We start from the raw sequence: 23,854 nt of genomic DNA, 5'->3' as shown, positions 1-23,854 counted from the left end.
ACCATGGAATTCTGGAAGGCAAGGGGTTTGCCCTCTATGATGAGAAGTTGAGTGCAAAGAACTAAGAAGAGCCATGAGCAGGTTGTGAACTTGTGGGTAAAATTAGGAAGTGCAGCAGTGCAGGGCTTCTGGAGGTGAGGGTCTGCTACAGCCGCCTGGAAAGAGAGCCTGTTGGTGGGAGCTGCTTACTGCAGCCAGCAGAAGCATCGCACTCACTGACTCTCATCCTGATGGGGGATTCCAGTCAGTCTGGGAAATCAGCATGGCTGGCTGCAAGCAATCTGACAGACTCCTGGAGTGCAGTGAGAATCACTCTGTGGTGCAGGCATTGGGCACAGCAAGCAGAAGGGAAGCATTGCTGGACATGGTGCACACCAGGGGTTACGACAGGAGGCGGTCAGGGCTGCAGTGACCATGCCCTCCTTGAGTTGGTGATCTCAAGGAATGCGGGCCTGGCAGGAAGCAAAGGCAGGAGCCTGAACTTCAGGAGAGCCAGCTGCAGGCTGTTCCAGGAATTCTTGGACGAGATCCTCTGGACAACTGTTTGTAGGGGCAAAGGGATGGAAAAGAGCTGGTCACTTTCTCAGAAAAAAACTTGCTCAGGTTGCAGGCTGAGCTGCAGGAGAGGAAGGGGAGGAGGTGCCAGCACGGCTCTGCACGATGCTCTGCCACACTGGGCAGCTTGATCATGGCTCAGCAGTGGGATCAGACGAGGAGAAGGGGAGAAGGAAATCAAGGATGGGAGGGAACCATCAGACACAGTCAATAAGTGTCTGTGAAGTCTTGCAAACCAGAGATTCCCAGGTTGTTTCTGCTTTTGCAGCATTTGTGTGGTGCAGGGTGAGCAAATTCTTCTGCTGCTTGATTGCCGCCTAAAAGGGAAATGGCCACTGAGCTGCAGACCAAGCAGTACTGCCTGACGTTGGCCAGGGGGAGCTTCTCCTGCCGCAGTGTGCTGATGACAGGTCTGGAGATGATCTGCAGGGCCAGTTCGTAGATGGGAGCCAGGAAAGGACATGATGGGAGGAGGGAGGTGTTAAGCAACATCCAAGGCATCAAAATGCATCAGAAGGCCCTGAAAAGCATCACAAAGCCACAGCCAGGAAGCTTGGGAGTATCATGAGCAGCATCCAGGATGCGAGAGATTATTTGCTACCATGCCAAATGGTAGCAGAGCTCCCCCTGCAGACATCCCAAAGCCAGACAAAACAGGAACAAACCCGGAGCTGAGCTGCATGCACCCCACAGCCACAGCATTGCAAGCTGGGGTGCCTTGCTGTGTGCTGCATTCATCCCAGTCCGTGTGAATGAAGACTCTGGAGGCAGTCAAGGCGTTGATTGAGCACGAGTGTGCTTTTATTATTATATAAAGGACAGGAGGGTGTGAGAGGTCCACGGTGAAGATGGGACTCATCCTGTCTTGTCATGGAGAGAGTGGCTCAGAGCTCTCAGTGCTGCTGTCCGGTGCCTGGGACTGGAGGCCTGATTGAAAGTCCCCCTGCAAGAGGCTCTGCTCCTCTTCACTGATGCTGACCTGCTCCTGCATGGAGGTGCTGCTGTCGGGGCACTCACACTGTGCTTCAGATGGGCTGCACTGCAGAGACTCTGGGTTAAAATCCACACTTGTGACTGTGGTGTCTGGGAGGCTCAGGTCAGCAACTTCAGCAGAGCCAGGTGTAATGAGAGCATGGACTTCGATGAGCTCCTTCTCTCCATTAATGTTGTTAGATGGAAGGCTGCTATTAGAACTGCAGCAACTTGTGCTTCCTATGAGCTCTCCACTGATGGAAGCACACAGAGCATCCTCGCTACTTGCCCTGGATCTTATGGCTTGGCAAGGGCTCGATTCACCTAGAAAGGATACACAGGGGTTAGTGTCAAACTTTCACAAGCTGAATTACGACAGTGGTACTTGATCAGGGGTGAAGATTTAGGCACGGGATTGAACGCTAGAAAGAGATACATGTGCAGAGCAAGCTTGAATTCTATGCTCCTGAAAAGCAGGGATTTGGAAGCTGCATTTGCACCCTTACCTGCCAGGACTACCACTGCTGTTTCTGAGGGCTGCCTGGCATTGCGCTGCAGTTGGCGTTTGCTGCCAGAGGATGGCTTCCTGAGGCTGAAGCAGCAACACCAACTGCTAGCTGGTGATTCCTCAGTCTTGCTGGGTGGATTTTGTCTGGAGAGAGAAAACAGCCAATGCTGTGAGTCGTGCGTGGTGCAGGGTGAGGGAAGAGCAGCACTGAGCTCTTGGCAGCAGTTGCTTGTTCCTAGCACTGCCTGGTTTCTGCAGGAAAACAGAAAAACCCACCCAAACAATGATGCTAGGTGCTGGAAAAGAAAGTCCTCTTTACCTGTCAGATGGAAAGTCAACGACGGTGTGGAATTTGCCCTGCCCAGCTGCAGGGCTTTCTTCCACTTCAATGTCCCTGCTGCTCTCTGTCACAACAGGAGACCTGCTGTGGCCTCGCCTCTGTGCCTGTGCCTCCTCCAGGCTGAGCAGCTTTGTGGCAGCAGAAGAGACCCCCACAGACTTGGGCCCTGGGAGAGAATTGTGCCCTGTCAGGGAAAACCACAGGTAAGAGCGAGGATCAGAAAGCAGCAGCACAGCCACCACAGTTCTGGGGGAGGTGCTGTATTTTTCTCAGGCTTGCTTATCCGAGCCACTGGAAGAAGAGGAGCTCAAGATAACCATGTGGGCAGAAGTCTGTTTATGGCAAAGGACACGGTCATCATTAAGAGAGCTCACCCCTAGATAAAAGGGGCAGGGAACTGAGAAAGCTTCGCTGCCACACTTGCATCAAGCTTTTCCTGCGTGCAAACCATAATAATGACGGTTTCCTCCTTGTGAAGTTTGGGCTTGGACATTCTCAGCATCCAGCAACAGGATGCCATACCCTAATGGAAGTCCAGAGGTCTGCTGTCCCCTTGATGGTAAAAGAGTATCTCAAACATCCTGGAGAAGGCCTGCATTTGGTCAAGGTGTCAGGTCAAGATCAAGCTAATGGAGGAAGACACTCACCTGCTGCATCTGCAATGTCTGCTCCGGATTTGGAGCCGAAGAGGACGTCTGTGTGGTTGATGATGAATTCCACCACATCCGACTGCGTCTGCAGCTCCATGCAGGCAGCTCTTCCGCTGGCGCAGGCAGACTCGTTCTGCTGTGATCTGTAGAAAAGGCAGATTTTAGAAGTCATTTCTCCAAGACCGTTTCCCCGAGTCTGAATTGTTGCAGCCAAAAGCTGTCAGCTGAGGCTCTGGAGACTTCCGCAGTGGGCAATCAGTGATGCCACTGCAGAAATTCCCCTGGATGATCAAGGACACGTCAGTCCCATCTCAACAAGACTGCAGAAATTGTCACCTAGACATTGTGCCCGTGGGGTTGGAGAACAGCCCAAGCTCCTGCTCTTCTGTCAGCCACAGATTTTACAGGAGAAGAGCACATTTGATGGAGAAAAAGAGAGGACTGTTTTTTTTTTTAATGGAGAACAGATGTAAGCGTTGTGTTGAAACAGAACCAGAAGTTTACCTTAAGAGGTTTGGAGCCCACACAATGGCTAGGTTCTTGGCATGCATGTTTGTTATACTGGAGCTCCCAGCCAGACACGCCAAGTGTCTCATCAGATACTCCAGAGTCCTGGAAAACAAGAGAGGCAAACGTTCAGCACCAACAAGCATGCCGTGCTGCAATTCAGAAAGACAAAGGCTGGAACCGCATCGTTGCCCTCTGCAATGCAGCACGGCTGAGCTCAGCAGGCTGAGGGCAGCACTGACCTGTAGTGAGGAGCGGGCAGCTGCTGGATGACGTCCTGCATTCTGAGCAGCCGCTCCTCCTCTGTAGCGGCACCAACAGCATCCTGGAGTAGTGCAGAAAGGGAGCGAGACACCAATCAGGCTAGTACACCACTGCGAGTAAACCTCGTGGGGCTGACAGCAAAAGGGCCTCAGAGCTGGGGCACTGCTGCAGCCATCTGCCAAGAGGCCCAGGAAGAGGGAAATGAAAGACGTGGCCTTGTGCTTACCGAGAACTTGCCGTACAGCTGGTGGGTGAGCAGAGGGTTCGGGAGCTCCCTGAAGTACATCTTGCAGAGGGAGCTCACGCTGTGAATGTCACGGACGGTGAGCTCAGGAATCTGCTCCGACTCAAATTCCTGCCTGGAGAGAGGGACGCAAACCCGGTTGAGCGAGAGGAAGGCAAGCCCAAAGCCACACCAGATGCACTCAGGCTGTGTCAGTCGCAGCACTCTTACCGCAGTCTCTGGATGTTGGACGCGACGCCGGACAGGCGGTATATCCCCTGCACCACGCCGTGCTGCTCAAGGAACTCAGCGCAGCTCTGGAGGACCTGGGGGACTGAAGAACACGTGCCAGCTGTCAGTGGAGCTCCTGATTCAATCGTGCTGCAGGCTGTGCTTCACATCCCATCCACTAAGCCCAGCCAGCCTTGGCTGAAGCAAATACAGATGTGCTTGTCTCTTAGGAGCATCCGCCTCACTTTATCCTTCAGCCATCAACTCCCATTACACGTGTCTCCACTGCTATCAGCCTGCCCCCTGCTAGATATGAGCTCCCTTTCATCTTCTTTAGATGCCCAGCAGAGGAAGATCTCAGGAATGGGCAGCTCCTTACCATCACGACCGGAGTGGAGAAGATGCTCTCCCAGGTCACAGCCAAACACCCTTTCCTTCTCCACCTCCCGCTCAGTCGGTTTCTTTGGGCGGGCCTTCACCAAGGAACGAAGGAAGGTGAGGATCTTGCTGCGTTTCTTGGGCACTGCACAACAAAAGGAAGAAACCAGGTCATTTCAGGTCTGGCTCCGTTGGACGAGGCCGAGCACAGCACATTCTACAGAGCACGTCAGAACGGGAAGAACATTACCAACCAGTACATACAAAAAGGGATTTTCCCCATGCCTGGAGGAGCCCAAGGCCAGGTTGGATGGGGCCCTGGGCAGCCTGATCTAGTCTCACATTAAATGTGGGGGCTGGGAGACCATCCTGAGGCGGGAGGGTTGGAGCATGATGATCCCTGAGGTCCCTTCCATCCCAAGCCATTTTATGAAGATTCTATACTTTCCCCAAGTCCAATCATAAACACAGGAGGATTGGGCCAAATCTCTGACCCATGGTGTGCATGAAGAATCATCAACACAGAGGACAATGTGGGATGGATAAAGGAGGTACTAAACATGGAACGCACCCCCAAAAAGACTTCATTTTGCTTCCCCACACGATCAAATGTAACATCCCTACCTGGCTTTGGCACTGAGTTGATGAGTGCCTCAGGAATGTTCTTATTAATGAGTTCCACACACTCCCCTGGGAAAAATCCAACCTGTAACAAGAAGAGAAGCCAACTATTGCATGCAGCACTTCTCAGGTCTGAACTGTTAAACCAAAAGCCACATAACATTTCCCTCGGAACGTGCTTGCCTGACGTTCCATAAGACTATCCAGCAGAAAATGGCCATAGTTCAAAGCATAAAGGTAATAATTTTTCAACATTTGCAGCCAACGGCAAGGTCCCCTGACACCGACACAGGGAAACTGTTTACGTCCATTAGGCATCCTGTGCATGCAGAGCAGCTCTAAGCTAAGATTCCTGCCTTTACTGCAGTTGCACTCTCCAGTCTGAAGCTTGTGCCTACCTGGAAGCCGAGCTTGCCTCTCCACCAGGGGGTCAGCTCCTTTGGTGGCATGTCGATGACACACACGATGTCTCCGACCTGCAAGAGATTGCAACGTCAATCCCAGCTTCAGCACAGCTGGGAGGAAAGCACAGCTCAAATGTCTGCATTCTTCTGCACTGCCAAACATCGCCGAGCATTAAAGCACTTGCACCAGTGCAGCTCTGAAGGCATTTGCCATTGTAAAATTGAGCAACAAGGAACGCCTTGAACTGCTTACCTCAAAGGAGAGTTCATCCGCTGCCTGGGCAACGTATCTCTTAATAGCATGGGCAGCAGCAATAGCTGGAACATTCACAGGTGCCACCTCATGGTCTAGCAGGGGCTTCCCCTTGTTCTCAGCCTGAAACAGAGAGCACAGGCCACGGTGAGGAGCTGGGAACCAACAAGGAGGATTTCAAGGTGAGGAGCACATCTGCAGAGAAAGCTGCAGGAAATGCACTCGGTCCTTATCATGGGCACTTCAGAAGGAACTGCAAGTCTAATAACGGCTGTTTCTCTCCCTGGTGTGCAGCAGGCACACGCCAGGCAATGCAAAGATGCATCTCTCCCCACCCAGACTAATCAGCAATGGCACTGACGCAGACAGGTGGCCTTGTCCATTTTGCCCCCTCCTTTCCTGCGCTCTTTGTGCAGGAAGGCTGACTGTTTAAGATGCTAGGAGACCGTGAAGAGGGAAACCAAAGCTACGGCTGCAGTTACAAGGTGCAAACAGTGCCACTGCAAGCACCAAGCAGCTCTCTTGAGCAGTCCAACCAACAGCGAGGCCAAACAGAGCAGAGAATGATTGTTGTTTCTGCAGCCATTTCAAGGGAAAGGTCAGTAGGGGACAAACACAACAGCCGAGATGGCTCTGGTACTTTTATAAACTTGCCACGCTTGCACTGCTGTCTTGCCACAGAGGAGCTCTCTTGGAAAGCAGGAGAGCACATCTGCGGCTCACTCTGCTGGCTGCAGTCAGGGAACAAAGACCAATCAGAGCTTCATACTCTACCTCTGTCCATGCCAGGTCAGGCCCACAGGTGATCTCGCTGCACGCCACAGCCATCAGCGTAGGTGTGACAAGCTGGAACTGAAAAGAAACACACTTTTATGTTCTCTGTTCACATCTCTGCTGTGCTCCCTACAGCTGTCGGGCACGCTCACACAGCCCAAGCACGCCTGCTGGTGTCCCTGGTGATGCTGTGCAGCTCTGCACAAGCTGGGGCTGGGACTCTTTGCCTAAGGGATTGGTTTCCTGTAGACCAGCTGCTCACAGCACCACAGACAGCATCCTTCTGAGGGCTGAGCTGCAGAGCACGTGGAGAAAACCCACACGTGACCAGCGTCTCATCAAAGCTGGATGACGCTGTGTTACTAAACACGGGGCGTCACGGGCTGCTAAAGCATGTGGGGGGACAAACCATGGCAGGTACCTGGCAAGAGATCAGAACGAGGGAGACAAATCTCACGAATCCGCAGCCGTTCCTTGTCACTTTGCTCTGATCTTCCACGAGCAAAAGCTGCAGCAGGGAAGCAGGCAGAGGGTGGAGAGAGGAGAGAGAAAGAGCAGGTCAGTTTGCTTCCACGGTTTAGCAAAGACTACGAGGGAAAAACCAAAATCTGCCCTCCCTCAACTTAAAAACTTAAGTTTTCAACTTAAAACCATTTCCCCTTGTCCTGCTGATATCTACCCTTTCAAAGAGTTGATTCCCCTCCTCTTTTTAGGCTCCCTTTAGGTACTGAAGGCTGCCATGAGGTCACCCCACTGCCTTCTTTTCTCCAGGCTGAACAAGCCCAGCTCCCTCAGCCTGTCTTTGCAGGGGAGGTGCTCCAGTCCCCTGATCATCTCTGTGGCTCGCCTCTGGACCCTCTCCAACAGCTCCCTGTCTTTCTGGACACTGTACTGCAGCTGGGGCCTCACAAGAGCAGAGCAGGGGGGGACGATCACCTCCCTGTCCCTCATGGCCACCCCTCTGCTGATGGAGATAATGTGATCCTATGAGCTCCGCCAGCCAGCAGTTCTCAGCACTCACTGTCCCCCCGTCTCTCCCACACTGTCTCAGCTTACCTACAAGGTGCTGCACAGGACGGTGTGAAGACAAAGGGACGCAGTCGGTGCACAAGTGCAACAAGCGAGCTGCTCAGTCAGAGCTCCAGCGCTCCAATGAAGGGACGCAGCACGCACTGCTCCTCCCCTCATTCTAGCCCTTATGACATCACTGAGGGCCACCAGGCTGCTCCACCACGACGCACAGGGTGGGGAGGCAAGACCAGTCACAAGGGCAGAAGATTCCAACAGCCCAGCCCAACGTTCTGGAATCAGGGGCTGCTTGGAATTCTACCCCAGCCAAATCCTGGAGAAGCTGGCACGGGGTCGTCATGACCAAAGCGCAGGACCTGGCGCTTGCTCTTGTTGAGCCTCGCACAACTGGCCTCAGTGCATCCCTCTGGAGGGCCTTCCTGCCCTCAGCCAGATGGACGCTTCCTCCCAGCAGCGTACCTTGCAGTGCTGGGCCCATGTCAAATCCACACTAGAGTGGCTTTTGTTACATTCAAGGGCATGTTGCAGCACCCATCTATTTCACCTGGAAGGAAATAAAGCAGGAGATGGGAGAAACACAGAACTACTGCCAGACTGCTTTATCCCTTTCTTAGCCCAACTTCCCTTGCCTCATCCCCTACCCCAACTCCTGGATGATGCCCACGGGCTGATAGTTGGATCTCAAGTCCATAGGACTCCTTTCACAGGGCTCCATCAAAAAGGCTGTCACACTTGTTCCGTACACTCACACTGACCCAGCAGTGGTATCACAGTCACTTAACACACACACAACAACCAAACCCCGAGCATGCACATCCCTTCCTGCGTGACTGCAGCCCACAGCTCCCCTTCACACCTCCGTGGATCTCTGGTGTTTTACACGGATGCAGCCTCGCTGCAGCTCCGTGGCTGTCACACAAGGCCTGCAGGACCTCTTTCTCTGCAAAACCCGTCTGCAGGCATTGGTTCATGAGGTTCACCTCCTGCCCTCCTGAGCAAAAACAAGCACTAAGAAATAGAGCAAAGCATGCTGGACTCGACCTGGCTGGATCCCCAACCCTCAGTCCTGTCAGACGGACCCTGGTGTGGAGACTCATCCCCAAAGCCTGGCTGGACATCAGCACAGGCATCATTCTTCAAACGCCCCATCCAAGCAGCAAGGGATCAAAGCGTTGGCACAGCTGAAACAGAAATGCTGTGTGAGTTTCCTGTTAGCACTGAGCAGGAACAAATCTACCGCTGAGCAGCAGGATGTGAGACAAGCAGCAGAAGACACCCAACCTGCAGAACCAGCTCGTTTGGGGTCGGTCCAGATGTTTGTCTGCTCCCTTCCCTGGCCCAGGCCAAGCTTGTGAGCTGCTCCTCCTTTGTGCAGGGGGAAGTGGTGCAGATGCCATGTGGTGGCTATGCACAGCATGCCTTGCACTTGCTTTTCCTCTCTCCATCTGCCATTAGCAAACAGCATCTCCAGCCTCCAGAAATCACTGAGTCCAACCCCTGCACAACAGTGAAAAAAAAGATATGATAAGGGGTACTTAAAGCACAGCATCTGTAATCAGATCAGACTCCTGCACTGTGAAGACTTCCATGAGTATTCCTGCAGAGTGCATCACTTAATCTCTCTTTAGCCTTGTGTTCATGGTTTTCCTGTAAGAGCTTGTCTAAACACTGCCTATAATCGTGGTTATGCTAGAAGCATTTGGATTTCTTGATCCTCAGTGTGATTTCAATAACAAATGCAGATGTTTTTTTGTTAGGGACAGCTTTCAATTTCTCAACTGAAATTTCAATATTGCATTAGGTGTTGACAACCACGGGGCTGCAGTACAGAGAATTACAGGAAGATTAATTTCTCCATCTCCATGCTCCTAGACATTTATGATTACAGTGATGTAGTTATAGACAAATTTGCAAGATACCAAAGCTAGAATAACCTCTTGGTGCAGCAGGATGTCTGGAGCCCAAGTGCAGAGTCTCAGTGTTGCAAAGCCTTGAAGAGGTGCACCGTATGTGCTGGGGCTGATGACACAGACACTGGAGCAAGGCCAGTGTGATGTTCGAAACTTGACCAGCAGCTGATCTGTTGTCAGCCATTTCTGGACACAAACGGGATCTGGTCGACTTAGGACATGACCTTTGGGCTGGAGAGCAACTCCCCGAGGAATCACACAGCCACTGCAGACCGTTGGCAAGAACCCCATACCAAAACAGCTCATCTGCAATCAGTTTTTAATCTGTGCAGCAGTGATTGGAACAGGCGCACGCTCTCTGCAATTGCAGGAATGTTCACAAGTGGAATGTACATCACCTGTGTGCTCCAGCTCTTCTGTGTGCATGCTAGGAGCAGTGATCCCCCTGCACCCAGGGCTGCAATAAAGTCCTGTGGGCTTTCTAACCTGCCAACCAGCAGCCCAGGCTGCCCAGAGCCACATCCAGGCTGGCCTTGGATGCCTGCAGGGATGGGGCATCCACAGCCTGTCTGGGCAACCTGTTCCAGTGCCTCACCACCCTCTGGCTGAAAAACTTCCTCCTCACATCCAACCTAACATAAACACCCCTTTCTCACCAGCCTTACCATCCTTACAGTCCTTCCTGACATCAGCACTAATTGAAACAACATCCCACTCAACTTTGCCATGTCTGGCAGAGGTTGCAGCTCTTTCTATTACATACCTCTAGCTGTCAAGTCAAGAGCTCGTGTGTCACACAAGGAAAAGCAATCTTTTACCTGCTTTGCCATGCTCATGGCAGCAGCAGTGCAGATGCCAGCAGCTGATGCCCACAAGGACAGCCAGCCTGGACATATTTTTATTACATATCTCTGTCCTGATATCCTTCTAGAAGCTGGGACATTTCTCCCTCTGAGCAGCAGAGGGCAGGAGGGGTCCGAGTTGAAGGCACACTTTCCAATTTTCCTGGCACACAAAGACAAAGAGAAGATGAAAACCAGATTTGTTTCCCTGCCCATGGCAAACACCAGCCTTTCCATCCTTACAGTCCTTCCTGACATCAGCCGCAACTGAAACAACATCCCACTCACCTTTGCCATGTCTGGCAGAGGTTGCAGCTCTTTCTTTTGCATCCCTCTAGCTTTCAAGTCAAGAGCTCCTGTGTCACACAAGGAAAAGCAATCTTTTAACTTCTTTGCCATGCTCATGGCAGCAGCAATGCAGATGCCAGCAGCTGATGCCCACAAGGACAGCCAGCCTGGACTTATTTTCATTACATATCTTTGTCCTGATGTCCTTCTACAAGCTGGAACATTTCTCCATCTCAGCAGCAGAGGGCAGGAGAAGTCCAAGGTTAGGGCACACTCTCCTCTTTTTCTGGCACACAAAGAGAACATGAAAACCAGATGTGTTTCCCTGCCCATGGCAAACACCAGCCTTTCCATCCTTACAGTCCTTCCTGACATCAGCAGCAACTGAAACAACATCCCACTGAAGTTTACCATGTCTGGCAGAGGTTGCAGCTCTTTCTATTGCATCCCTCTAGCTTTCAAGTCAAGAGCTCCTGTGTCACACAAGGAAAAGCAATCTCTTACCTGCTGTGCCATGCTCATGGCAGCAGCAATGCAGATGCCAGCAGCTGATGCCCACAAGGACAGCCAGCCTGGACTTATTTTCATTACATATCTTTGTCCTGATGTCCTTCTACAAGCTGGAACATTTCTCCCTCTCAGCAGAAGAGGGCAGGAGAGCTCAAAGGTGAGGGCACACTCTCCCCTGTTTATCTGGCACTCAAAGAGAAAGAGAAAATGAAAACCAGATGTGTTTCCCTGCCCATGGCAAACACCAGCCTTTCCATCCTTACAGTCCTTCCTGACATCAGCAGCAACTGAAACAACATCCCACTGAAGTTTGCCATGTCTGGCAGAGGTTGCAGCTCTTTCTATTGCATCCCTCTAGCTTTCAAGTCAAGAGCTCCTGTGTCACACAAGGAAAAGCAATCTCTTACCTGCTGTGCCATGCTCATGGCAGCAGCAATGCAGATGCCAGCAGCTGATGCCCACAAGGACAGCCAGCCTGGACTTATTTTCATTACATATCTTTGTCCTGATGTCCTTCTACAAGCTGGAACATTTTTCCATCTCAGCAGAAGAGGGCAGGAGGGGTGCAAGTAGCAGGCACACTCTCCTCTTTTTCTGGCACACAAAGAGAAGATGAAAACCAGATGTGTTTCCCTGCCCATGGCAAACACCAGCCTTTCCATCCTTACAGTCCTTCCTGACATCAGCAGCAACTGATACAACATCCCACTGAAGTTTGCCATGTCTGGCAGAGGTTGCAGCTCTTTCTATTGCATCCCTCTAGCTTTCAAGTCAAGAGCTCCTGTGTCACACAAGGAAAAGCAATCTCTTACCTGCTGTGCCATGCTCATGGCAGCAGCAATGCAGATGCCAGCAGCTGATGCCCACAAGGACAGCAAGCCTGGACTTATTTTCATTACATATCTTTGTCCTGATGTCCTTCTACAAGCTGGAACAATTCTCCCTCTGAGCAGAAGAGGGCAGGAGGGGTCCAAGTAGCAGGCACAGTCTCCTCTTTTTCTGGCACACAAAGAGAAGATGAAAACCAGATGTGTTTCCCTGCCCATGGCAAACACCAGCCTTTCCATCCTTACAGTCCTTCCTGACATCAGCAGCAACTGAAACAACATCCCACTGAAGTATGCCATGTCTGGCAGAGGTTGCAGCTCTTTCTATTGCATACCTCAGCTTTAAAGTCAAGAGCTCCTGTGTCACACAAGAAAAAGCAATCTCTTACCTGCTGTGCCATGCTCATGGCAGCAGCAATGCAGATGCCAGCAGCTGATGCCCACAAGGACAGCCAGCCTGGACTTATTTTCATTACATATCTTTGTCCTGATGTCCTTCTACAAGCTGGAACATTTCTCCCTCTCAGCAGAAGAGGGCAGGAGAGTTCCAAGGTGAGGGCACACTCTCCCCTGTTTATCTGGCACTCAAAGAGAAAGAGAAAATGAAAACCAGATGTGTTTCCCTGCCCATGGCAAACACCAGACTTTCCATCCTCACAGTCCTTCCTGACATCAGCAGCAACTGAAACAACATCCCACTCACCTTTGCCATGTCTGGCAGAGGTTGCAGCTCTTTCTATTGCATCCCTCTAGCTTTCAAGTCAAGAGCTCCTGTGTCACACAAGGAAACGCAATCTTTTACCTGCTGTGCCATGCTCATGGCAGCAGCAATGCAGATGCCAGCAGCTGATGCCCACAAGGACAGCCAGCCTGGACTTATTTTCATTACATATCTTTGTCCTGATGTCCTTCTACAAGCTGGAACATTTCTCCATCTCAGCAGAAGAGGGCAGGAGGGGTCCAAGGTTAGGGCACACTCTCCTTTTTTTCTGGCACACAAAGAGAAAGAAAAGATGAAAACCAGATGTGTTTCCCTGCCCATGGCAAACACCAGCCTTTCCATCCTTACAGTCCTTCCTGACATCATCAGCAAGTGAAACAACATCCCACTCACCTTTGCCATGTCTGGCAGAGGTTGCAGCTCTTTCTATTGCATCCCTCTAGCTTTCAAGTCAAGAGCTCCTGTGTCACACAAGGAAAAGCAATCTTTTACCTGCTTTGCCATGCTCATGGCAGCAGCAGTCCAGCTGCCAGCAGCTGATGCCCACAAGGACAGCCAGCCTGGACTTATTTTCATTACATATCTTTGTCCTGATGTCCTTCTACAAGCTGGAACATTTCTCCCTCTGAGCAGAAGAGGGCAGGAGGGGTCCAAGTAGCAGGCACACTCTCCTCTTTTTCTGGCACACAAAGAGAAGATGAAAACCAGATGTGTTTCCCTGCCCATGGCAAACACCAGCCTTTCCATCCTCACAGTCCTTCCTGACATCATCAGCAAGTGAAACAACATCCCACTCACCTTTGCCATGTCTGGCAGAGGTTGCAGCTCTTTCTATTGCATCCCTCTAGCTTTCAAGTCAAGAGCTCCTGTGTCACACAGGGAAAAGCAATCTTTTACCTGCTGTGCCATGCTCATGGCAGCAGCAATGCAGATGCCAGCAGCTGATGCCCACAAGGACAGCCAGCCTGGACTTATTTTCATTACATATCTTTGTCCTGATGTCCTTCTATAAGCTGGGACATTTCTCCATCTCAGCAGCAGAGGGCAGGAGGGGTCCAAGGTTAGGGCACACTCTCCTCTTTTTCTGGCACACAAAGAGAAGATGAAAACCAGATGTGTTTCCCTGCCCATGGCAAACACCAGCCTTTCCATCCTTACAGTCCTTCCTGACATCAGCAGCAACTGAAACAACATCCCACTGAAGTATGCCATGTCTGGCAGAGGTTGCAGCTCTTTCTATTGCATACCTCAGCTTTAAAGTCAAGAGCTCCTGTGTCACACAAGAAAAAGCAATCTCTTACCTGCTGTGCCATGCTCATGGCAGCAGCAATGCAGATGCCAGCAGCTGATGCCCACAAGGACAGCCAGCCTGGACTTATTTTCATTACATATCTTTGTCCTGATGTCCTTCTATAAGCTGGGACATTTCTCCATCTCAGCAGCAGAGGGCAGGAGAAGTCCAAGGTTAGGGCACACTCTCCTCTTTTTCTGGCACACAAAGAGAAGATGAAAACCAGATGTGTTTCCCTGCCCATGGCAAACACCAGCCTTTCCATCCTTACAGTCTTCCTGACTTCAGCAATAATTGAAACAACATCCCACTCACCTTTGCCATGTCTGGCAGAGGTTGCAGCTCTTTCTATTGCATCCCTCTAGCTTTCAAGTCAAGAGCTCCTGTGTCACACAAGGAAAAGCAATCTCTTACCTGCTGTGCCATGCTCATGGCAGCAGCAATGCAGATGCCAGCAGCTGATGCCCACAAGGACAGCCAGCCTGGACTTATTTTCATTACATATCTTTGTCCTGATGTCCTTCTACAAGCTGGAACATTTCTCCATCTCAGCAGAAGAGGGCAGGAGGGGTCCAAGTAGCAGGCACACTCTCCTCTTTTTCTGGCACACAAAGAGAAGATGAAAACCAGATGTGTTTCCCTGCCCATGGCAAACACCAGCCTTTCCATCCTCACAGTCCTTCCTGACATCAGCAGCAACTGAAACAACATCCCACTCACCTTTGCCATGTCTGGCAGAGGTTGCAGCTCTTTCTATTGCATCCCTCTTGCTTTCAACTCAAGAGCTCCTGTGTCACACAAGGAAAAGCAATCTTTTACCTGCTGTGCCATGCTCATGGCAGCAGCAATGCAGATGCCAGCAGCTGATGCCCACAAGGACAGCCAGCCTGGACTTATTTTCATTACATATCTTTGTCCTGATGTCCTTCTAGAAGCTGGAACATTTCTCCATCTCAGCAGCAGAGGGCAGGAGGGGTCCAAGGTTAGGGCACACTCTCCTCTTTTTCTGGCACACAAAGAGAAGATGAAAACCAGATGTGTTTCCCTGCCCATGGCAAACACCAGCCTTTCCATCCTTACAGTCCTTCCTGACATCAGCAGCAACTGAAACAACATCCCACTAAAGTATGCCATGTCTGGCAGAGGTTGCAGCTCTTTCTATTGCATACCTCAGCTTTAAAGTCAAGAGCTCCTGTGTCACACAAGAAAAAGCAATCTCTTACCTGCTGTGCCATGCTCATGGCAGCAGCAATGCAGATGCCAGCAGCTGATGCCCACAAGGACAGCCAGCCTGGACTTATTTTCATTACATATCTTTGTCCTGATGTCCTTTTACAAGCTGGAACATTTCTCCATCTCAGCAGAAGAGGGCAGGAGGGGTCCAAGTAGCAGGCACACTCTCCTCTTTTTCTGGCACACAAAGAGAAGATGAAAACCAGATGTGTTTCCCTGCCCATGGCAAACACCAGCCTTTCCATCCTCACAGTCCATCTTGACATCAGCAGCAACTGAAACAACATCCCACTCACCTTTGCCATTTCTGCCAGAGGTTGCAGCTCTTTCTATTGCATCCCTCTAGCTTTCAAGTCAAGAGCTCCTGTGTCACACAAGGAAAAGCAATCTTTTACCTGCTGTGCCATGCTCATGGCAGCAGCAATGCAGATGCCAGCAGCTGATGCCCACAAGGACAGCCAGCCTGGACTTATTTTCATTACATATCTTTGTCCTGATGTCCTTCTACAAGCTGGAACATTTCTCCCTCTCAGCAGAAGAGGGCAGGAGAGTTCCAAGGTGAGGGCACACTCTCCCCTGTTTATCTGGCACTCAAAGAGAAAGAGAAAATGAAAACCAGATGTGTTTCCCTGCCCATGGAAAACACCAGACTTTCCATCCTCACAGTCCTTCCTGACATCAGCAGCAACTGAAACAACATCCCACTCACCTTTGCCATGTCTGGCAGAGGTTGCAGCTCTTTCTATTGCATCCCTCTAGCTTTCAACTCAAGAGCTCCTGTGTCACACAAGGAAAAGCAATCTTTTACCTGCTGTGCCATGCTCATGGCAGCAGCAATGCAGATGCCAGCAGCTGATGCCCACAAGGACAGCCAGCCTGGACTTATTTTCATTACATATCTTTGTCCTGATGTCCTTCTACAAGCTGGAACATTTCTCCATCTCAGCAGAAGAGGGCAGGAGGGGTCCAAGTAGCAGGCACACTCTCCTCTTTTTCTGGCACACAAAGAGAAGATGAAAACCAGATGTGTTTCCCTGCCCATGGCAAACACCAGCCTTTCCATCCTTACAGTCCTTCCTGACATCATCAGCAAGTGAAACAACATCCCACTCACCTTTGCCATGTCTGGCAGAGGTTGCAGCTCTTTCTATTGCATCCCTCTAGCTGTCAAGTCAAGAGCTCCTGTGTCACACAAGGAAAAGCAATCTTTTACCTGCTTTGCCATGCTCATGGCAGCAGCAGTCCAGCTGCCAGCAGCTGATGCCCACAAGGACAGCCAGCCTGGACTTATTTTCATTACATATCTTTGTCCTGATGTCCTTCTACAAGCTGGAACATTTCTCCCTCTCAGCAGAAGAGGGCAGGAGGGGTCCAAGTAGCAGGCACACTCTCCTCTTTTTCTGGCACACAAAGAGAAGATGAAAACCAGATGTGTTTCCCTGCCCATGGCAAACACCAGCCTTTCCATCCTCACAGTCCTTCCTGACATCAGCAGCAACTGAAACAACATCCCACTCACCTTTGCCATGTCTGGCAGAGGTTGCAGCTCTTTCTATTGCATCCCTCTAGCTTTCAAGTCAAGAGCTCCTGTGTCACACAGGGAAAAGCAATCTTTTACCTGCTGTGCCATGCTCATGGCAGCAGCAATGCAGATGCCAGCAGCTGATGCCCACAAGGACAGCCAGCCTGGACTTATTTTCATTACATATCTTTGTCCTGATGTCCTTCTATAAGCTGGGACATTTCTCCATCTCAGCAGCAGAGGGCAGGAGGGGTCCAAGGTAAGGGCACACTCTCCTCTTTTTCTGGCACACAAAGAGAAGATGAAAACCAGATGTGTTTCCCTGCCCATGGCAAACACCAGCCTTTCCATCCTTACAGTCCTTCCTGACATCAGCAGCAACTGAAACAACATCCCACTGAAGTATGCCATGTCTGGCAGAGGTTGCAGCTCTTTCTATTGCATACCTCAGCTTTAAAGTCAAGAGCTCCTGTGTCACACAAGAAAAAGCAATCTCTTACCTGCTGTGCCATGCTCATGGCAGCAGCAATGCAGATGCCAGCAGCTGATGCCCACAAGGACAGCCAGCCTGGACTTATTTTCATTACATATCTTTGTCCTGATGTCCTTCTATAAGCTGGGACATTTCTCCATCTCAGCAGTAGAGGGCAGGAGAAGTCCAAGGTTAGGGCACACTCTCCTCTTTTTCTGGCACACAAAGAGAAGATGAAAACAAGATGTGTTTCCCTGCCCATGGCAAACACCAGCCTTTCCATCCTTACAGTCCTTCCTGACATCAGCAGCAACTGAAACAACATCCCACTGAAGTATGCCATGTCTGGCAGAGGTTGCAGCTCTTTCTATTGCATACCTCAGCTTTAAAGTCAAGAGCTCCTGTGTCACACAAGAAAAAGCAATCTCTTACCTGCTGTGCCATGCTCATGGCAGCAGCAATGCAGATGCCAGCAGCTGATGCCCACAAGGACAGCCAGCCTGGACTTATTTTCATTACATATCTTTGTCCTGATGTCCTTCTACAAGCTGGAACATTTCTCCCTCTGAGCAGAAGAGGGCAGGAGGGGTCCAAGTAGCAGGCACACTCTCCTGTTTTTCTGGCACACAAAGAGAAGATGAAAACCAGATGTGTTTCCCTGCCCATGGCAAACACCAGCCTTTCCATCCTTACAGTCCTTCCTGACATCAGCAGCAACTGAAACAACATCCGACTCAAGTTTGCCATGTCTGGCAGAGGTTGCAGCTCTTTCTATTGCATCCCTCTAGCTTTCAAGTCAAGAGCTCCTGTGTCACACAAGGAAAAGCAATCTTTTACCTGCTGTGCCATGCTCATGGCAGCAGCAATGCAGATGCCAGCAGCTGATGCCTACAGGGACAGCCAGCCTGGACTTATTGTCATTACATATCTTTGTCCTGATGTCCTTCTACAAGCTGGAACATTTCTCCCTCTGAGCAGAAGAGGGCAGGAGATTTCCAAGGTGAGGGCACACTCTCCCCTGTTTACCTGTTACTCAAAGAGAAAGAGAAAATGAAAACCAGATGTGTTTCCCTGCCCATGGCAAACACCAGCCTTTCCATCCTCACAGTCCTTCCTGACATCAGCAGCAACTGAAACAACATCCCACTCACCTTTGCCATTTCTGCCAGAGGTTGCAGCTCTTTCTATTGCATCCCTCTAGCTTTCAACTCAAGAGCTCCTGTATCACACAAGGAAAAGCAATCTTTTACCTGCTGTGCCATGCTCATGGCAGCAGCAATGCAGATGCCAGCAGCTGATGCCCACAGGGACAGCCAGCCTGGACTTATTTTCATTACATATCTTTGTCTTGATGTCCTTCTACAAGCTGGAACATTTCTCCATCTCAGCAGCAGAGGGCAGGAGGGGTCCAAGGTTAGGGCACACTCTCCCCTGTTTATCTGGCACTCAAAGAGAAAGAGAAAATGAAAACCAGATGTGTTTCCCTGCCCATGGCAAACACCAGCCTTTCCATCCTTACAGTACTTCCTGACATCAGCAGCAACTGATACAACATCCCACTGAAGTTTGCCATGTCTGGCAGAGGTTGCACATCTTTCTATTGCATCCCTCTAGCTTTCAAGTCAAGAGCTCTTGTGTCACACAAGGAAAAGCAATCTCTTACCTGCTGTGCCATGCTCATGGCAGCAGCAATGCAGATGCCAGCAGCTGATGCCCACAAGGACAGCCAGCCTGGACTTATTTTCATTACATATCTTTGTCCTGATGTCCTTCTACAAGCTGGAACATTTCTCCATCTCAGCAGAAGAGGGCAGGAGGGGTCCAAGTAGCAGGCACACTCTCCTCTTTTTCTGGCACACAAAGAGAAGATGAAAACCAGATGTGTTTCCCTTCCCATGGCAAACACCAGCCTTTCCATCCTCACAGTCCTTCCTGACATCAGCAGCAACTGAAACAACATCCCACTCACCTTTGCCATGTCTGGCAGAGGTTGCAGCTCTTTCTATTGCATCCCTCTTGCTTTCAAGTCAAGAGCTCCTGTGTCACACAAGGAAAAGCAATCTTTTACCTGCTGTGCCATGCTCATGGCAGCAGCAATGCAGATGCCAGCAGCTGATGCCCACAAGGACAGCCAGCCTGGACTTATTTTCATTACATATCTTTGTCCTGATGTCCTTCTAGAAGCTGGAACATTTCTCCATCTCAGCAGCAGAGGGCAGGAGGGGTCCAAGTAGCAGGCACAGTCTCCTCTTTTTCTGGCACACAAAGAGAAGATGAAAACCAGATGTGTTTCCCTGCCCATGGCAAACACCAGCCTTTCCATCCTTACAGTCCTTCCTGACATCAGCAGCAACTGAAACAACATCCCACTAAAGTATGCCATGTCTGGCAGAGGTTGCAGCTCTTTCTATTGCATACCTCAGCTTTAAAGTCAAGAGCTCCTGTGTCACACAAGAAAAAGCAATCTCTTACCTGCTGTGCCATGCTCATGGCAGCAGCAATGTAGATGCCAGCAGCTGATGCCCACAAGGACAGCCAGCCTGGACTTATTTTCATTACATATCTTTGTCCTGATGTCCTTCTACAAGCTGGAACATTTCTCCATCTCAGCAGAAGAGGGCAGGAGGGGTCCAAGGTTAGGGCACACTCTCCTTTTTTTCTGGCACACAAAGAGAAAGAAAAGATGAAAACCAGATGTGTTTCCCTGCCCATGGCAAACACCAGCCTTTCCATCCTTACAGTCCTTCCTGACATCAGCAGCAACTGAAACAACTCCGACTCAAGTTTGCCATGTCTGGCAGAGGTTGCAGCTCTTTCTATTGCATCCCTCTAGCTTTCAACTCAAGAGCTCCTGTGTCACACAAGGAAAAGCAATCTTTTACCTGCTGTGCCATGCTCATGGCAGCAGCAATGCAGATGCCAGCAGCTGATGCCTACAGGGACAGCCAGCCTGTACTTATTGTCATTACATATATTTGTCCTGATGTCCTTCTAGAAGCTTGGACATTTCTCCCTCTGAGCAGCAGAGGGCAGGAGATTTCCAAGGTGAGGGCACACTCTCCCCTGTTTACCTGTTACTCAAAGAGAAAGAGAAAATGAAAACCAGATGTGTTTCCCTGCCCATGGCAAACACCAGCCTTTCCATCCTTACAGTCCTACATGACATCAGCAGCAACTGAAACAACATCCCACTCAAGTTTGCCATGTCTGGCAGAGGTTGCAGCTCTTTCTATTGCATCCCTCTAGCTTTCAAGTCAAGAGCTCCTGTGTCACACAAGGAAAAGCAATCTTTTACCTGCTGTGCCATGCTCATGGCAGCAGCAATGCAGATGCCTGCAGCTGATGCCCACAAGGACCCCCAGCCTGGACTTATTTTCATTACATATCTTTGTCCTGATGTCCTTCTACAAGCTGGAACATTTCTCCCTCTGAGCAGAAGAGGGCAGGAGGGGTCCAAGTAGCAGGCACACTCTCCTCTTTTTCTGGCACACAAAGAGAAGATGAAAACCAGATGTGTTTCCCTGCCCATGGCAAACACCAGCCTTTCCATCCTCACAGTCCATCTTGACATCAGCAGCAACTGAAACAACATCCCACTCACCTTTGCCATTTCTGCCAGAGGTTGCAGCTCTTTCTATTGCAACCCTCTAGCTTTCAACTCAAGAGCTCCTGTATCACACAAGGAAAAGCAATCTTTTACCTGCTGTGCCATGCTCATGGCAGCAGCAATGCAGATGCCAGCAGCTGCTGCCCACAAGGACAGCCAGCCTGGACTTATTTTCATTACATATCTTTGTCCTGATGTCCTTCTAGAATCTGGAACATTTCTCCATCTCAGCAGTGGAGGGCAGGGGAGTTACAAGGTGAGTGCGCACTCTCCCTTGTTTATCTGGCACTCAAAGAGAAAGAGAAAATGAAAACCAGATGTGTTTCCCTGCCCATGGCAAACACCAGCCTTTCCATCCTTACAGTCCTTCCTGACATCAGCACTAATTGAAACAACATCCCACTCACCTTTGCCATGTCTGGCAGAGGTTGCAGCTCTTTCTATTGCATCCCTCTAGCTTTCAACTCAAGAGCTCCTGTGTCACACAGGGAAAAGCAATCTTTTACCTGCTGTGCCATGCTCATGGCAGCAGCAATGCAGATGCCAGCAGCTGATGCCCACAAGGACAGCCAGCCTGGACTTATTTTCATTACATATCTTTGTCCTGATGTCCTTCTATAAGCTGGGACATTTCTCCATCTCAGCAGTAGAGGGCAGGAGAAGTCCAAGGTTAGGGCACACTCTCCTCTTTTTCTGGCACACAAAGAGAAGATGAAAACAAGATGTGGTTCCCTGCCCATGGCAAACACCAGCCTTTCCATCCTTACAGTCCTTCCTGACATCAGCAGCAACTGAAACAACATCCCACTGAAGTATGCCATGTCTGGCAGAGGTTGCAGCTCTTTCTATTGCATACCTCAGCTTTAAAGTCAAGAGCTCCTGTGTCACACAAGAAAAAGCAATCTCTTACCTGCTGTGCCATGCTCATGGCAGCAGCAATGCAGATGCCAGCAGCTGATGCCCACAAGGACAGCCAGCCTGGACTTATTTTCATTACATATCTTTGTCCTGATGTCCTTCTACAAGCTGGAACATTTCTCCCTCTGAGCAGAAGAGGGCAGGAGGGGTCCAAGTAGCAGGCACACTCTCCTGTTTTTCTGGCACACAAAGAGAAGATGAAAACCAGATGTGTTTCCCTGCCCATGGCAAACACCAGCCTTTCCATCCTTACAGTCCTTCCTGACATCAGCAGCAACTGAAACAACATCCGACTCAAGTTTGCCATGTCTGGCAGAGGTTGCAGCTCTTTCTATTGCATCCCTCTAGCTTTCAAGTCAAGAGCTCCTGTGTCACACAAGGAAAAGCAATCTTTTACCTGCTGTGCCATGCTCATGGCAGCAGCAATGCAGATGCCAGCAGCTGATGCCTACAGGGACAGCCAGCCTGGACTTATTGTCATTACATATCTTTGTCCTGATGTCCTTCTAGAAGCTGGAACATTTCTCCCTCTGAGCAGCAGAGGGCAGGAGATTTCCAAGGTGAGGGCACACTCTCCCCTGTTTACCTGTTACTCAAAGAGAAAGAGAAAATGAAAACCAGATGTGTTTCCCTGCCCATGGCAAACACCAGCCTTTCCATCCTCACAGTCCTTCCTGACATCAGCAGCAACTGAAACAACATCCCACTCACCTTTGCCATTTCTGCCAGAGGTTGCAGCTCTTTCTATTGCATCCCTCTAGCTTTCAACTCAAGAGCTCCTGTATCACACAAGGAAAAGCAATCTTTTACCTGCTGTGCCATGCTCATGGCAGCAGCAATGCAGATGCCAGCAGCTGATGCCCACAGGGACAGCCAGCCTGGACTTATTTTCATTACATATCTTTGTCTTGATGTCCTTCTACAAGCTGGAACATTTCTCCATCTCAGCAGCAGAGGGCAGGAGGGGTATAAGGTTAGGGCACACTCTCCCCTGTTTATCTGGCACTCAAAGAGAAAGAGAAAATGAAAACCAGATGTGTTTCCCTGCCCATGGCAAACACCAGCCTTTCCATCCTTACAGTCCTTCCTGACATCAGCAGCAACTGATACAACATCCCACTGAAGTTTGCCATGTCTGGCAGAGGTTGCACATCTTTCTATTGCATCCCTCTAGCTTTCAAGTCAAGAGCTCTTGTGTCACACAAGGAAAAGCAATCTCTTACCTGCTGTGCCATGCTCATGGCAGCAGCAATGCAGATGCCAGCAGCTGATGCCCACAAGGACAGCCAGCCTGGACTTATTTTCATTACATATCTTTGTCCTGATGTCCTTCTACAAGCTGGAACATTTCTCCCTCTCAGCAGAAGAGGGCAGGAGAGTTCCAAGGTGAGGGCACACTCTCCCCTGTTTATCTGGCACTCAAAGAGAAAGAGAAAATGAAAACCAGATGTGTTTCCCTGCCCATGGCAAACACCAGACTTTCCATCCTTACAGTCCTTCCTGACATCAGCAGCAACTGAAACAACATCCCACTCACCTTTGCCATGTCTGGCAGAGGTTGCAGCTCTTTCTATTGCATCGCTCTAGCTTTCAAGTCAAGAGCTCCTGTGTCACACAAGGAAAAGCAATCTTTTACCTGCTTTGCCATGCTCATGGCAGCAGCAATGCAGATGCCAGCAGCTGATGCCCACAAGGACAGCCAGCCTGGACTTATTTTCATTACATATCTTTGTCCTGATGTCCTTCTATAAGCTGGGACATTTCTCCATCTCAGCAGCAGAGGGCAGGAGGGGTCCAAGGTTAGGGCACACTCTCCTCTTTTTCTGGCACACAAAGAGAAGATGAAAACCAGATGTGTTTCCCTGCCCATGGCAAACACCAGCCTTTCCATCCTTACAGTCCTTCCTGACATCAGCAGCAACTGAAACAACATCCTACTGAAGTATGCCATGTCTGGCAGAGGTTGCAGCTCTTTCTATTGCATCCCTCTAGCTTTCAAGTCAA

General features: G+C 50.2%; 1 protein-coding gene and 1 long non-coding RNA gene across 2 annotated transcripts in view; both read right to left on the bottom strand.

Moving 5' to 3' along the window:
* LOC149912493 (uncharacterized) overlaps positions 1 to 23,854 on the bottom strand; it is a 215,133-nt gene that overhangs the window by 17,488 nt on the left and 173,791 nt on the right. The gene's annotated exons all lie outside the window — the stretch shown is intronic.
* LOC149912501 (rho GTPase-activating protein 32-like) lies at positions 4,247 to 5,800 on the bottom strand. Its single transcript, XM_090130843.1, has 3 exons — positions 5,253 to 5,800; positions 4,630 to 4,773; positions 4,247 to 4,353 (listed from the first exon to the last, which is right to left on the bottom strand). The coding sequence occupies exons 1-3, from the start codon at positions 5,410 to 5,412 to the stop codon at positions 4,247 to 4,249; spliced, it is 411 nt and encodes a 136-aa protein (XP_089986969.1). The 5' UTR covers positions 5,413 to 5,800.

This window comes from Phasianus colchicus, chromosome Z (assembly GCF_987193195.1).
Source record: "Phasianus colchicus chromosome Z, bPhaCol1.hap1.1, whole genome shotgun sequence".
NCBI classification, from domain to species: domain Eukaryota; kingdom Metazoa; phylum Chordata; class Aves; order Galliformes; family Phasianidae; genus Phasianus; species Phasianus colchicus.
Note: the sequence above shows the minus strand (reverse complement) of the source record. Positions and strands in the feature narration are given on the sequence as shown.

Coding starts and splice junctions, on each gene's coding strand:
- LOC149912501 (XM_090130843.1), bottom strand. CDS start 5,412: ATGTTATGTGGCTTTTGGTTTAACAGTTCAGACCTGAGAAGTGCTGCA. Junction 4,774..5,252: donor CAACTCAGTGCCAAAGCCAG/GTAGGGATGTTA, acceptor TTTGTTGTGCAG/TGCCCAAGAAACGCAGCAAG. Junction 4,354..4,629: donor TCTCCACTCCGGTCGTGATG/GTAAGGAGCTGC, acceptor CGTGTTCTTCAG/TCCCCCAGGTCCTCCAGAGC.